This window comes from Oncorhynchus mykiss, chromosome 12 (assembly GCF_013265735.2).
Source record: "Oncorhynchus mykiss isolate Arlee chromosome 12, USDA_OmykA_1.1, whole genome shotgun sequence".
Taxonomy (NCBI): domain Eukaryota; kingdom Metazoa; phylum Chordata; class Actinopteri; order Salmoniformes; family Salmonidae; genus Oncorhynchus; species Oncorhynchus mykiss.
The window spans coordinates 64,278,051-64,291,874 of NC_048576.1; the positions used below are offsets into that span (position 1 = coordinate 64,278,051).

The 13,824-nt window shown below is 42.6% G+C and overlaps 1 protein-coding gene across 1 annotated transcript; it reads right to left on the reverse strand.

Moving 5' to 3' along the window:
- Nucleotides 1–1,864: 1,864 nt before the first annotated feature.
- Nucleotides 1,865–13,599, reverse strand: LOC110538013 (trichohyalin). The gene is made up of 7 exons (XM_021624537.2): nt 12,603–13,599; nt 7,815–7,911; nt 6,899–6,976; nt 6,151–6,344; nt 4,927–5,968; nt 4,600–4,765; nt 1,865–4,313 (listed from the first exon to the last, which is right to left on the reverse strand). The coding sequence occupies exons 1-6, from the start codon at nt 12,669–12,671 to the stop codon at nt 4,620–4,622; spliced, it is 1,626 nt and encodes a 541-aa protein (XP_021480212.2). The 5' UTR covers nt 12,672–13,599; the 3' UTR covers nt 1,865–4,313; nt 4,600–4,619.
- Between the last annotated feature and the right edge of the window lie 225 nt (nt 13,600–13,824).

Below are 13,824 nucleotides of genomic sequence, written 5' to 3' on the forward strand. Positions count from 1 at the left end.
GAGAACATGTGACACTTACACGGAACCCAAACCGGCTGCGCGCGTGCACCATCGTGCACTACCGTGCATAAATGTATTTTGTCCCCCTACACCAAACGCGATCACGACACACAGGTTAAAATATAAAAACAAACTCTGAACCAATGACATTAATTTGGGGACAGGTCGAAAAGCTTTAAACATGTATGGCAATTTAGCTAGTTAGCTTGCACTTGCTAGCTAATTTGTCCTATTTAGCTAGCTTGCTGTTGCTAGCTAATTTGTCCTTGGATATAAACATTGAGTTGGTACAATTTTATAAATGCCGACAGATAACATGTTCGTTGCCATGTTGGGATCTTTTGGTGTCGGTAAAATGAGTTAATGCGAGAAATGGTGGTAGAAACATCTTAATGCCCTAATTAGCCATCATATCGAAGTGAATTTGGAGTCACGCGATGATATGGTGTGTGGTCCTCCCACTATGACTCGAGAAACCATGCAGTTTATTAGGCTACAGATTAAATAAATGATGATGAACTTCACAGGGTGGTGAAAGTGCACACTGATTTTGATGCTCCTTTCCAAAAAATATCGAAGGTCTTATTCTGGTGAAGTGATGGATGATGCTTGACTGCAAAAAAATTGTCTGGCTCTTATCCATAATAATCTCATCATGTAGACTTGCCTAACCTTACACAGTGTTGCCAATTTAGCGACTTTGTCGCTATATTTAGCGAGTATTCAGACCCCTCTAGCGACACATTTTCAAAAAAGCGACAAGCAACAAATCTATCAACTTTTTATGGTGTTATTGGAGACTTTTGGAGACTGACGTGAAAGCACGCATCGTTCTTACTCTTCGCAACGAGCAGTGCTGCTGTGGGCCCCACCCCAGTCCCAAAGCACTCACAGGCGGCCCAGTGCATGCGGGAAACCGCCGCTGGCTGATCCCACCCTGGATTACATTAAAAAAACAACCTGAATTAGGGCCAGACTAGTTACCATAATTTTCTCACATTGCCATGGTCACTTTTTTCTATTGTTTCTTTTTGGTCAATTTAGATTGTTAATGTAGATGTAAAAATGTAAAAACAATGTTATGGTTAAAATGTTTAATGTTTTACTGTGACTTGTTGTAGGCTCCTAAGTGTACCATAAGGTTAAAAACCAAACCAAATTTAGAAACCTAAACAAAAAATTTTTTTTTTTTTTAAATCATTAAAAAACTATGTAAATCCGCCAGTGTCTCTTTTGGGTCACTTTTGCCGGTCCCAAGCCTGGATAAAGGAGGGTTGGAATTGTGACATTTAAGAAAACAAGAATCGCAGAAGAAAGTTCATTTGGAGTTCTAAACATATTTAGGGTGTTTTTTACTCACTTTTAGTCTCTCCCACGACGTGATTCCTCTCCTACAGCATCCATCACAATTACATGCACATGGCCAATTATGCAAATTTGGGGACTTTTAGGACAGCCAATAGATACTTTCCTTACTGAGGAGTTGGCAACACTGATCTCACAGACTTCCCGCACTGTATCTACGAGCTGTTGGCTAACTATCAGGAGAATTGAAATGTGATGGAAACACATTGAACTTTAGATTTTTATTCAGTACATTAAAACTGAATGAAAATCTGTCGCCAATTGGATGGAAACCTAGCTATGGAGATAGATTACTGCATTGTTGGGTTTGGAGCTAGCAAGAAAGGCATTTCACTGTACTTGTGCACGTGACATTACAACTTGAAACTTGAATTCACCTTAGTTGACAACTCAACCAAAGGTAAATCAAAACTAGACGTTGAACTGACGTCGGTGCCCAGTGGGTAGCTTCTCTTACTTCACAACACAAAAAGCAGGACAACAGCTCACAGCACAAGTACACTTTCTCACATATGTTTTTTATAATCATATCAAAATAGAATTAAGTGGCCATTATCACAACATTCATTTTTTGATAACTCACAACAAAACAGACAATAACTCATTACAGTTGAAAGAAGGCATTATGACACATGCCACATTTTCAATATTTAAAATAAGTTTGGCTGGTAGTTAGGCTATTTGAAGTGAGAACACTTTACCTGACAGTGGACCAGCAGTGGCCCACACACAAGCACTGAGCTTCTTTGCTTGACACATCTGGCCCATGCTGCTTTTAATGTCTGACACTTTTATCGGGGCACTTCTTCTCTTCAAATTGTAGTGTTAGATTATTCACCAAATAAATGAAATAAAGCAACGCAGCCTCAGGATACAGAAGGTCTGATGCTCTACTGTTCCCTATGCAGACAAGGACTGGTTAGCAGTGAGCATTAAGAATAAGGGACTATCTGATTTATGGACTCATGAGTGTTAGCGATCAAATACATAAATATGATTCTGTTCACATACTTACATATACTCTCACACGGGCATACACACGCGCATATTGTACACACGCGCGAGCACATACAGGCACATACACACGCACAACCACACTGACACACAGAGTTATACGACAACACAAAGTCATTACCATAACCTGTCTATCATACAGACAGTGAATGGCAGGCAACACCTTTTCCCCTTTTTCAAAGCTTTTCTTTGTAGTTACATTGGGCTCAATTCGATCAGATCCGTGTCCGCTTTAGCCAACATTCCCATGGTGGTTGTTTTGGCAGTGTCAGAGGTGGAACTGAGTCCCCGGCGTTAATACCTAAAGCGGACATTGCCATTGGCTGAGTCTCACGAACAGAAATCCTATGCAGCCTTGTTAACAAGTTGGAACACTGGAATGTGAGATGTAATCTACACCTCCATTAGGATGGTGAAAATCCCATCATTTGATTAATCAGTTTTCAACCTGAGCGTAATTATTTATCTATAGCCGACACTTTCTTGTTCTGAACTTCGAGCCAATTTGACAGCTCCAATGCAGTTCCTCCTCTGACACCGCCAAAACATAACGCTTGATCTGATTGAATCTAGGCTATGGTCTGTGCGCACAAAGGCTGACAGCTCAAATTATATTGAGACTGGAACAGGGGATCGATATTCAACCCCCAAAATGCTTCATATGCAGTAATCCTATTGAAAGTGAACACATGAGACCTATGTGATATAAGGAATAAATAATGTTAAAGACAGACATAAAGGTGTAATGCAACCCTGTTTAGCACCTTGCATCTTGTTTTAATCCCATTCTCCGAAAGAAGTGTGGAAGCCTCGGCTGAACATGAGAATGCAAACCTGTGCATTGTTGTTGATGGAATTCCAGTGTTTTAGATCAAATTAAATACAATTAAATATGTTTTTAGAAAAACGAGAGTCTACATTGTGTAACTACTGAGACATGCAAAATCTTTGCTGCGGTAGTTCTATTGACCTTCCTTAGTGCAGGAATAGACTAGAACATATAGAGCAGCTTAAGCACAATTGTAGGGATACTGCACACATCAGTCAAGACTACCAGTCATTCCAACAGTCCTAGCTCATATACATGTCATAATTTCTTTCCCATTGTCCCTGTAATATCTGCTTGCCATGGTATTTTCCCGATCCTCTATCATTGTACCTTTCTAGTCCGAAAAATAAAATGTCTTCTTCCATGTCAGAACCCAGTAAGCAACATTTTTAAAATATTTAAAAAAAAAAAAAGTATTTTCAAAGGAAAAAACAGGTATTTTCAACGTCTTGTGCTCATAGGGAAATGGGAGATTTGGACTGACATAAAAATGCTCTCTCTCTTTGGTCTTCTTGACAAGCATGATCAGTCCACTTCTTGGGATAATAAACCATGCCTTGGATGAGAATGTGAAGAGTTTTTAACCGACTTGATCTCTACTGACTGGAGTGGTTTACTATGCTGTTCAAAAGTCACGAGGGAGGTCCAATAGCACTGAGTCCAACGACAGTCCAACATCCTTGTGAACGTTCCAACGTTCATCCAGTGTTCCAATGATATCTCCCAAAGTTCTAATGTTGTTCCAATGATCTGTTCCAAAGTTCTAATGTGGTTTTAATGTTCTGTTCCGACGTTCCAATGTTCTTGATCCGACTGGGGGAACATCTTGTTGTTAATAGGAGATCATCTTTTGATGGATCAGACATATGTTGATGGATCACCTCAGCCTCGTATGTATTTCCATCCCATTCTTCTTGTCCCATATTTCTTTCCGTCCAAGGGTTTGTTTTGGGTTCACCAGACAATCATTAGTACTATTAGGGAATACCTCACGGTCACAGGACGAGCAGGTTACTGACACTCGAATATTAACTCATAAGAAAGGAATGAACTGCTCGGTGTCGCCACTGGATTGTCCACAACAAAACACAGAGAGCATCACTCCCTGGATGAGAAGGAGAAACAGAAAAATTGTTAAAATTGTTATATTCTAGACCAGGTCGAATATAGTTTTTGTATATGAATATACACTTTTCTGTGGAAAGTATGCGGAAGGGTTAGGAAAGTATTTGAAAACTGTTTGCAAATACCTTGCCCAAAAAAGTATTTTAAAGTGTTATTTGAAAGTACTTGGAAAGTATTTGTGGTATTTGAAAGTACTTGGAAAGTATTTGAATGGGTTTGGAAAGTATTTGTGTTAGGAAACCGTTTCTATCCGTTCTATCACTTACCTTCAGAGAGATTGTAGGTTCTACATTAGCATTGCTCTCATTGCAGCCTTGCTGATACGCTTGCGGTTGTTCTTCCTCATTCTCTTCCTAGTTGGGCCGGGCCGAGCAGGTGGCCGGGGACCAGCCAGGACTGAGGGCGCTCGCGTCGAAGTGGGCGAAACTGTGTCTGGGAGAATAGGAGAATATTAGATTCAGATGATTTAACAGTTTGGAATACACATGAAACTGAGAAACATAAATCCAAAACACATATACACACACACACAGACACACACCACACAGACACACACCACACACACTTGCTAGCTCACAATATTCTCTATCTACCTGTTCTTTGTGTGGTGGTTTGAGTTTGATGTTTATGATTAGGCCGATGGTACTGCTGCTCCTCTTCTTCTTGTTGTTGTTTCTGTTGCTCGCGTCTCAGGAGCTCCTTTTCATCGTCCAGCCTCCTGTGGAGTAACAACAGCTCCTTCCTCTCCTCCTCCAGCTTCTCCTGTTCCAGTTGGAGAGCATGCTGGAGGCTCCTCTCTGAATCAGGGGTCTCATTGTCTTTACGTCTTTGATCAGCTTCCTCAAGGGGAGGGAATCTGCTCTCGGGCCTCTGATTGGTTTCCTCCGTAGGATGGAATTGCTGTTCCGTTCTTTGATTGGCTCCCTCTCTGCTTTTGGTTTCCTCTGAGGAGGAGTTGGTCCCATGTCGCTGTTGCTTTGATGTGTTGGTGCGTAGCGAGGGACTCTGTGTTTGTGTGGCTTGTCTCTGTGTCTCTTGGTCTCCCTCCTCTTCACTGAGGCTCAGACTACCCTGCTGCCTATCTCCCCTACTGACATTTCCCTCAGTAATGTTAAATAGCGAGTCCCCATGCGTCTCGACCCTGTCTCTCTTCTCGTGGTCAAGCTGTGCCATGTCGATGTCCATTGCGGTTGTAGTGCCGTTGACACTACTACTGTCTCTCCCCTCCTCCATGTCATCGTGATGTCGAGGTTCGGTCCACTCGTTAGCCCCCAGCTGTCTGGTATTGTTAAGCACCCACTGAGGATCCATCTTGTCATGGTCCAGCCCATAGCCCCCTTTCCTCTCCCCTGCATCTGAGGAGGTGTCCTTGGGGTTCCAGTGCTGGTCCAGCAGGTCTTCCAGCTGGATCCTCTGGTTGTGCTTCAGCTCATCTCTGCGGTGCAGCTCCTCCTTGGATCTGGCCTTGGCTGATCCTTTGTTGTTGTCTTTCTGCTGTCTGCGGGGCGTGGACTTCTTCTTGGGGACGGCCGGGGGACGAGGGGCGGGCTGGCAGCGACACTCCACGTGGTCGTGGACCGAGACGACTGCCTTGGAGTAGTTGGGCCGCTTGTCCACGTACTGGATCTTCATCACCTAGTGAGGAGGAGGAGGAGGAGGGAGATTCAAATCGACTAAATCACTTTTTATTATGACAAATCCTTTATTTGATCAGGTAGGCCTAAGTCAGCTGAGAACATTCTCTTTTACAGAAACAACCTGGGAAAGAGTTTCAGGGTAGAGGGCAGGTGTTGAGATGGGGGGTGGTGTATATGTACCTGTAGGTGCCTGGTGTGGGTCAGCACGGGGACACACTGCAGGCTCTTGGTGTTGCAGCAGCCAGAGCATCGCTGTACCTCCACACAGGGAGGCCACAACATGAAGTTGGCGTTGCTACGGTCCAACATGGCACGGGTCACCTCCATCACCTCTGTCCTCACCTTACATAGTGCCTGCTGAGCCGGCTGGGCGTCTGAGACAACAAAGACAGACAGACAGACAGACAGACAGACAGACAGACAGACCATTTAAAACCTCCCATATTACAGACAGGTTTCATAAGATGGGACAGTGTACATTAATCAGCAAATCAGACACATAATTGTAAATGTGCTGGAGCCTCAGGCTTAATGTTAAAAGCATACCATCTACACTGCTCAGTGCATACAAAACAGCCAGCACATAGGCCTCAAAATGTAGAAAACATTTTGTTTACACTAATTCTACTGAAGGTATATTACTTATGCTGTTTAAAGAAATCACATGCTATTGAAACAGTGTATGCATGAATCTTCATACGTGTTGGAGTGTAACTTGGAGTTGCAAGTCATAAGGCGTTTGTTCAGCAAATAACTAATGAATCGCAATATGGTGACATACTTTATATGTTTCTTTACCACAACATGCATTACACAACTCATTTTGGATTAGATATAGCTGTCCAAAACCACCCAAGTCAACATGAGTGACGGAAATATGTGGAATTATAGCCTAGCGTCAGAGACTATGAGGAAGGTGAAAACTCACCCAGACTCCTTGGCAATCGGTTGCTAGTGTTGTTGGAGTGTTGTCCACTCGGCAAAAAATCGTCAGAGAAATCCTCATCTGACAGAAAACAATCCAATCCAATATTAGTTTACAGATCTAATCAGCTCGTTGCTTCAATTGTTTATTTTTTATTTTGTATATTTTTTAGGGGGTTATGACTTTTACTCTCTGTGTGTGTGTGTGTGTGTGTGTGTGTGTGTGTGTGTGTGTGTGTGCGCGCGCACGTGCATGCATCTGTGTACGGTGCATGTGTGTGTTTATGAGAGAGTTTGAGGCATTGTTTATAAGTTGAGCTTCCCCTTAATAGATGTCTGTTTGTGTGGGAATTTCTTTCTGTCATGACCTCATGTTTGTATGTTTTTGTATCTTGAGACACTGAATAGTTCCCTCTTTGTTTCTCTTATCTCGTTGAGTTTGTATATAGTGTTTACTGTATGTGATGTTCGCTATTCAATGATGGGAATATGTGTATCTATTTAAGAAGTCTTTCTGCCCTCTGTGTCACTGACGGTTAGTCTGTTAGTCAGTCTGTGAGATTCTGTTTATAGTATTCACTGTGTGTGACGTTGGCCTGTCCCTGTTGGGAATGAAATCTGGGCATCATGTGACAACAGTTTTCACTTTCTTTCCCTCAGTCTCTGTTGGTCGGGTTAGTTGGTCTGAGAGAGCCTCCATCTCTTGGCGTGTCCAGTGTGTCTGGCTGGCTTGTGGTCCTGTACCGCTCAGTTGTTAGAGCATTAGGCTTCGGGAGCCAGGATGTGGGTTTGAATCCCAGGGCCACCCATACGTAAACATATATGCACCTATGACAGTAGGTTTCTTTGTAAACCGATTCTGCTAAAATGCATATGCATGTTGATGAGTATCAGCATAGTACAACATTAGAGATATTTACCTACGGAGTCACTGAGCAGCAGCAGCTGCAGGTCCTCTATGGAAGAGATAGGGTTGCTCCTAACCAGCTCCACCAAACCTGGAGGGAGAGGATCCCCCTGAGAGAAAGAGATGAGACAGGAATAAAACTAGATTCTCCCAAATCAAATATTTTCTCAGCTTCCCCATTTATTCTGTGTAGATATGGAAGCAAAGAGACAACAGCAGTGGTACATGCAGGCAGTGGTGTAAAGTACTTAAGTAAAAATATTTTAGAGTACTACTTAAGTAGTTTTGGGGGGTATCTGTACTTTACTTGACTATTTCTGAAATGTTTTATTTTTACTTCACTACATTCCTAAAGAAAATATTGTGCTTTTTACTCCATACATTTTCCTTGACATCCAAAAGTACTGGTTACATTTGAAACGCTAAGCAGAACAGGAAAACGGTCCAATTCACACACTTATCAACAGAACACCCCTGGTCATCCCTACTGCCTCTGATCTGGCAGACTCACTAAACACAAAAGCTTTGTTTGTAAATGATGTCTGAGTGTTGAAGTGTGCCCCTGGCTATCCGTACATTTTAAAAACAAGAAGATTGTGCCGTCTGCTTTGCTTAATATAAGGAATTTGAAATGATTTATACTTTTACTTTTGATACTTAAGTACATTTAAAACCAAATACTTTTAGACTTTTACTGGTGACCTTCACTTTTACTTGAGTCATTTTCTATTAAGGTATCTTTACTTTTACTCAAGAATGACAATTTTTCCACCACTGCATGTAGGTAGGTGTGGGTTAGGGTTAGGGGGTTACCCGACTTACCCCCCTAATCATTAATGAAACAAGAGGATGAAGGAAATGGCTGCTTGGATTCACAATGGCCACTAAGAGGGGGTGAATGACTATTGGCCTTGTGTCACCTCATCTGCTAATACTTAGGGGTCACAGGAGTCAGGAAGGGTTCAGGAAGTAGTGGGGGATGGAGTGATTGAGAGGAGGAGGAGGAGAGGTGGATCAGAACAGAGAGATGGACATCGGGGGAATAATGGAGGGATGGATGAATAAAGGAGAAGAAGTTGCATCTATGGAGATATTAACTCTTGCTAGCTGGGTCTACCACTGTTTGACCTATTGGGTCCGAATCCCGGATCTCATGCTCACCACAATACTGAGTTAGCTTTCTGAGCTAATGCCTAGGCATTCATTCATTCAAGGAGCTAACACAAGTCGAACCACCTCTGTCCGTTACATTCATCCATTCAGTTTCTTGTGAGAATAAAACTAAGCCCTTTGGGGAGTGCTTTGAGGAGGAAGAAGCCATGCGTGAATGGCATTCACACACTATTAATGTACATAATGTACTTTTCCCCATTGTTGTTGGGCACTGAAGAAAGTCCAGCCATACAAAAGGAAAATGCCATGAGTTAAATTAACATCTCTATTTGTGTAGCGATGCCCCTGAGGAGCCATCCCAGTTATTTCCTCTCCTTGGCCCCAGTCTAAGGGTTGAGGCTCCAATGGCACCCTATTCCCTATTTAGTGCACTACTAGCAATGTCATTTGGGATGCAACCTAATTGTGCTGGCTGTGCATTATGGTCTGGGCCTTTGTTCATAGAGTGGCCGTTGCCCTGGCGATTTGTATCTGGGCGGGAAAAATTAAATAAACACTTCACCCCCTGCAACTGATGTAAACAGAAAATCATAACCTTCACCCTATAATACTGTAGGAATCCAGGAGTTACTCTGGTCCTAATTGGTGAACTCTAAATCAGAACTCTAAATCACACACACAAGTCAGCATCTGACTGGGTCACATCTGGAAGTTCTGGAACAGTCAGTGTCTTCTAAAATTTACTGTCATTCTTCTGATCACACAGACTGAGACAGGCACTTATTTTAGAGCCATCATGCAGTAGATCTCCATCTCTCTTAATAGATATGGAAACAGAGACAGTCCCAGTCCCCGTATTTCATACATAGTGCACTTAACAGGGAATACATTGCCCCAGTGATGTTTAATGGGAAGTGGGTTGAGCTGAGGAATGCCAGGTACAGGCTATAGGAGTAGAGAGCTGAGGAATAAGGATACATGATTATGGGTCTAGTTTTGCTGCCTGCCGGCATGCGAGTACACACACACACACACACACAAATGCACATACGGCTGAACATGTGCACATTCTCACATGCAATCGCTAAAACCATGCCTATGAGCACATGGTTTATGCATAAGTTTATAGGAACACACACAAACACATTCAGAAATTACATTATACAGCTAGAATCCATTCTGTGGGATTTAGTTGACTGAGGGAATTCCCTGATGGTATACCTCAAAGACACCTCATGTGATCACTAGCTACAGGCATGTACACCAATACATCACTGGATGGGAGGATGTATAGATAGATGACAGAGGACTAGTTCGACTATACATTAACAACACTTTCTAATCAACCCTTACTGCCACCTCCAACAACCTGTCCTCAGGGCAATTCGTATGATTTGGGACATTTATTTGCATCCCTCCAAGGCTGCCTCCAAAAGCCCAGTCTTTGTCATGACAAATGTGGTGGACAACACACACCACTGGCAGCTCTGGGAACAAGACACACTAGAGGACTGACTTGCCTAGTTAAATAAAGGTTGAATAAATAAAAAAAGAAATAAAAAGGAAGTCATCGATCTGAGAGCATGAAAGCAACTGAACGGCATTCTGGGAAACCCAGCAAAGAAGGGGTGGCGCCGCATTTCGCACTGTTTAAACATCCATTTCCCATAACTGAAGACTGTGTGTGTATGTTGTTATGACCCACATAGTCAGAGCTTTGTTTCACTATAGTCTCTTCCTACAGCCGCTACTGCTCAATCCTGTGAACTTCCCAAAGATGGCCCGATGTAGCTCAGTCGGGAGAGTATAGTGCTTGCAATGCCAGGATAGTCGGTTAAATTCTTGGGACCACTAGTATGTAAAATGCATGACTGTAAGTTGTCTTGGATAAAAGTGTCTACTAAATGGTATATATACACTTAGTGTACAAAACATTAAGAACACCCCCCCCCCCCCTCCCTTTTGACCCAAGGACAGCCTCAATTCAGTGGGGCATGGACTCTACAAGGTGCCGAAAGCGTTCCACAGGGATGCTGTTGACACCAATGCTTCCCACAGTTGTGTCAAGTTGGCTGGATGTCCTTGGGTGATGGACCATTCTTGATACACAAACTTGTGAAAAACCCAGCAGCATTGCTGTTCTTGAAACAAACCAGTGCCTACTAACATACCCCGTTCAAAGGCCCTTAAATATTCAGTATTGCCCGTCCACCCTCTGAATGGCACATATATACAATCCAGGTCTCAATTGTCTCAAGGCTTAAAAATGATTCTTTAACCTGTTTCCTCCAGTTCATCTACACTGATTGAAATCGATGTAACAAGTGACATCAATGAGAGATTATAGCTTTCACCTGGATTCACCTGGTCAGTCTAGGTAATGGAAAGAGCAAGTGTCCCTACTGTTTTGTACATTCTGTCTATATTAGTATTATATTCAAGTTAGGGACACTTTGGCCTCTTCTCAAGTCTATCAAAATGAGACCCTCAAACTTGAATTATATCTCCTCTCTTAAAGATATAAGCCATAAGGGGACGGGACTCACCATGGTTTAATTCACCATGCACTTAACATGTGTGTCATATGCAGGACGTATCCTGGGTGAAGGAACTTTTAGGACACTTGCTGTATATGCTACGATACAAAGTACATAGAATCGACTCCAGCAGTCAAGACGAGACCCCTCTCCCCTTGAGTTAAACACATTTCTTCCTATTCTTTTTAACTGTCATCGTTTGTATTAAGGCCCTCGACACCATGATTCAAGACAATGGTCAGCCATAGCATAATCAGAATGATTTATAGTTGTGTTGCTGTGACAAGCGCTCATCCTATTGCTAGCCTGTCAAATATCCTGTGGACACACACACACACACACACACATTTGGCATTGCCTCCCAGGCATGTTTCATGATGGGTCTGGTGAGATTTTAGATGGCCTTTGCCTTCCACTCATATGATGTTTATCAACAGGTTTATGCGTTTAGGCAATCTGGAGAGGGGCCCATGTTGAGCATGAGCATGTGGACAAGCATTGGAGAAAAGATTGTTATTTTCACTTAGGGATTCTGGACTATAAGAAGTTTAGGTTCTGTAGATGGGTCTGCCATGTGCTGTAATTGTTCTATGGTTACATTGCCAAGCAGGGCCCAATCGGATGTCCTCACCATGAGGCCCTCACAGCCTGAAGTGAAACTTAGGACCGTTTCAAATAAATTGTATATAGAAGCATTAAAGCCATGAGGTGAGCTGTCATAAGGTGTGGTTTTAGATGATGAGCAGTTTAACTTACAAGACGCAGCTTAATTAATCAACAATAACAAGTGCACATGTGGTTGTATGCCACAAACATACACTAAGTGGAGGGGTGAGGGGCCTGGTTCACATTTATTTTGTACAAAACATTACTGAATGTAACAAGTTGGTGCCTTTTGTTTGGAGAGCACACAAGGCCTAGTGCACACATTGTTAAAATACAATGACCCTGAAATTCAACAATGGTCTATAATTGGGGCCTGGTGTCAAATATACTCAACAATGGTCCCTAATTTTACCATTCACAGTGAAATTAAACAAAGAAAATAAACGTAGCCTTTCAAATGAGCTAAACAGAAAAACATATATTTGGCAACGGACTTTGGGCAATTAGGCTTACATTTGAATTAATTAATTGACTCTGTCACCTACCTCTGCGCTGCCCGACCGCAGACATGCCGCAAGCAACGCGAACAGCTGAACCCAAACCCACGAGCTCATCTTGCTGCCCAGGCTGGATTCTCCGCGATAGACCAAGCATTTATGGAAACAGCACGAGTCTCTCCCTCAGCACTAGGCGTGGGGACAGCGGCTCGCTCTGTGGAATTGGAACTCCTTGCCTTGCAAGTGGACGGACACCTACACTTGTCGTCTCAGCAAAGTATCCAGTGAATTAGCAATTGTAGCCTGCTCAATGATACGCTTCCCACACAGAACGTCCACCCAGTTCGAAATTCCACTGTCAGGGGACTAGGGGAGTAAGGCGACTTTTTTGAAGATGATTTTGTCAATTTTCAGTTGATGTCTTTAAATCCCCAAGGAACTGTTTGAGGTGTGTTCCAAACACAATAATCTCCTGCAGTCGGGATGATAGTCTCAGACTGTTTGGTATCACACAATTTAAAAATGTTTTTAAGGCACCAGTCGATACATTAAAAGTCCAGGTGCGAAATTAAAACGCCCAATGTTATAGCCTATGGCTTTAAAATAGACATCTTACATTATCCTACAAAATAATCAATATAATGAGAAAAAACATCTTCAAACATTTTAAGTTAATTGTATATATCAGACAAAGTTTACAAACAAACAATACTCTAGACTAGATTAGTAAAATGTTATTTATACTACACATTAATACAGGCTAATGCTAGGTTATCCCTCGAGACATCAAAACTCTTCAAGTTGATTAAAATCCCTTTTTATTTTCCTTTTTCCACGCGTTGTAGCCTACACGAGGTTATTCTCTCCTTATAACGCACGGCGCGCCTCTATATGAAGCGCCACACAAGTGTGGTACGTAGCCTACAATGGGAGTTTGCTGTCCGCTGCTTCGTCACAGGCTTATCAATATACAAAGCTCTCTGTGGCACAGTGCGCGTCAGCCCTGGTCCCTCCTGATTACGCCTCTACCGCACTTGACGGGAGAGCAGATTTCCAAGAGTTTGTACAGTATCTCTCCCGCCCCCTGAAGGCAGGGCCATCATATACATAAAAAAGGACTGACTGGGCTCTTGAGGGAAAGGTCTTAAAGGAGAAGTATCGTGTGAGTTATTGCAAGGGTTTATGTCTGCAACCATGTATTAAAAGCTGCAAATTCACACTGAAATGTGTGTCATAGATCTGTCATTCTCAATGAAAGCAAGTCTAAGAA

Coding starts and splice junctions, on each gene's coding strand:
- LOC110538013 (XM_021624537.2), bottom strand. CDS start 12,671: ATGAGCTCGTGGGTTTGGGTTCAGCTGTTCGCGTTGCTTGCGGCATGT. Junction 6,345..6,898: donor CCGATTGCCAAGGAGTCTGG/GTGAGTTTTCAC, acceptor TTGTTGTCTCAG/ACGCCCAGCCGGCTCAGCAG. Junction 4,766..4,926: donor AACCACCACACAAAGAACAG/GTAGATAGAGAA, acceptor CTATTCTCCCAG/ACACAGTTTCGCCCACTTCG.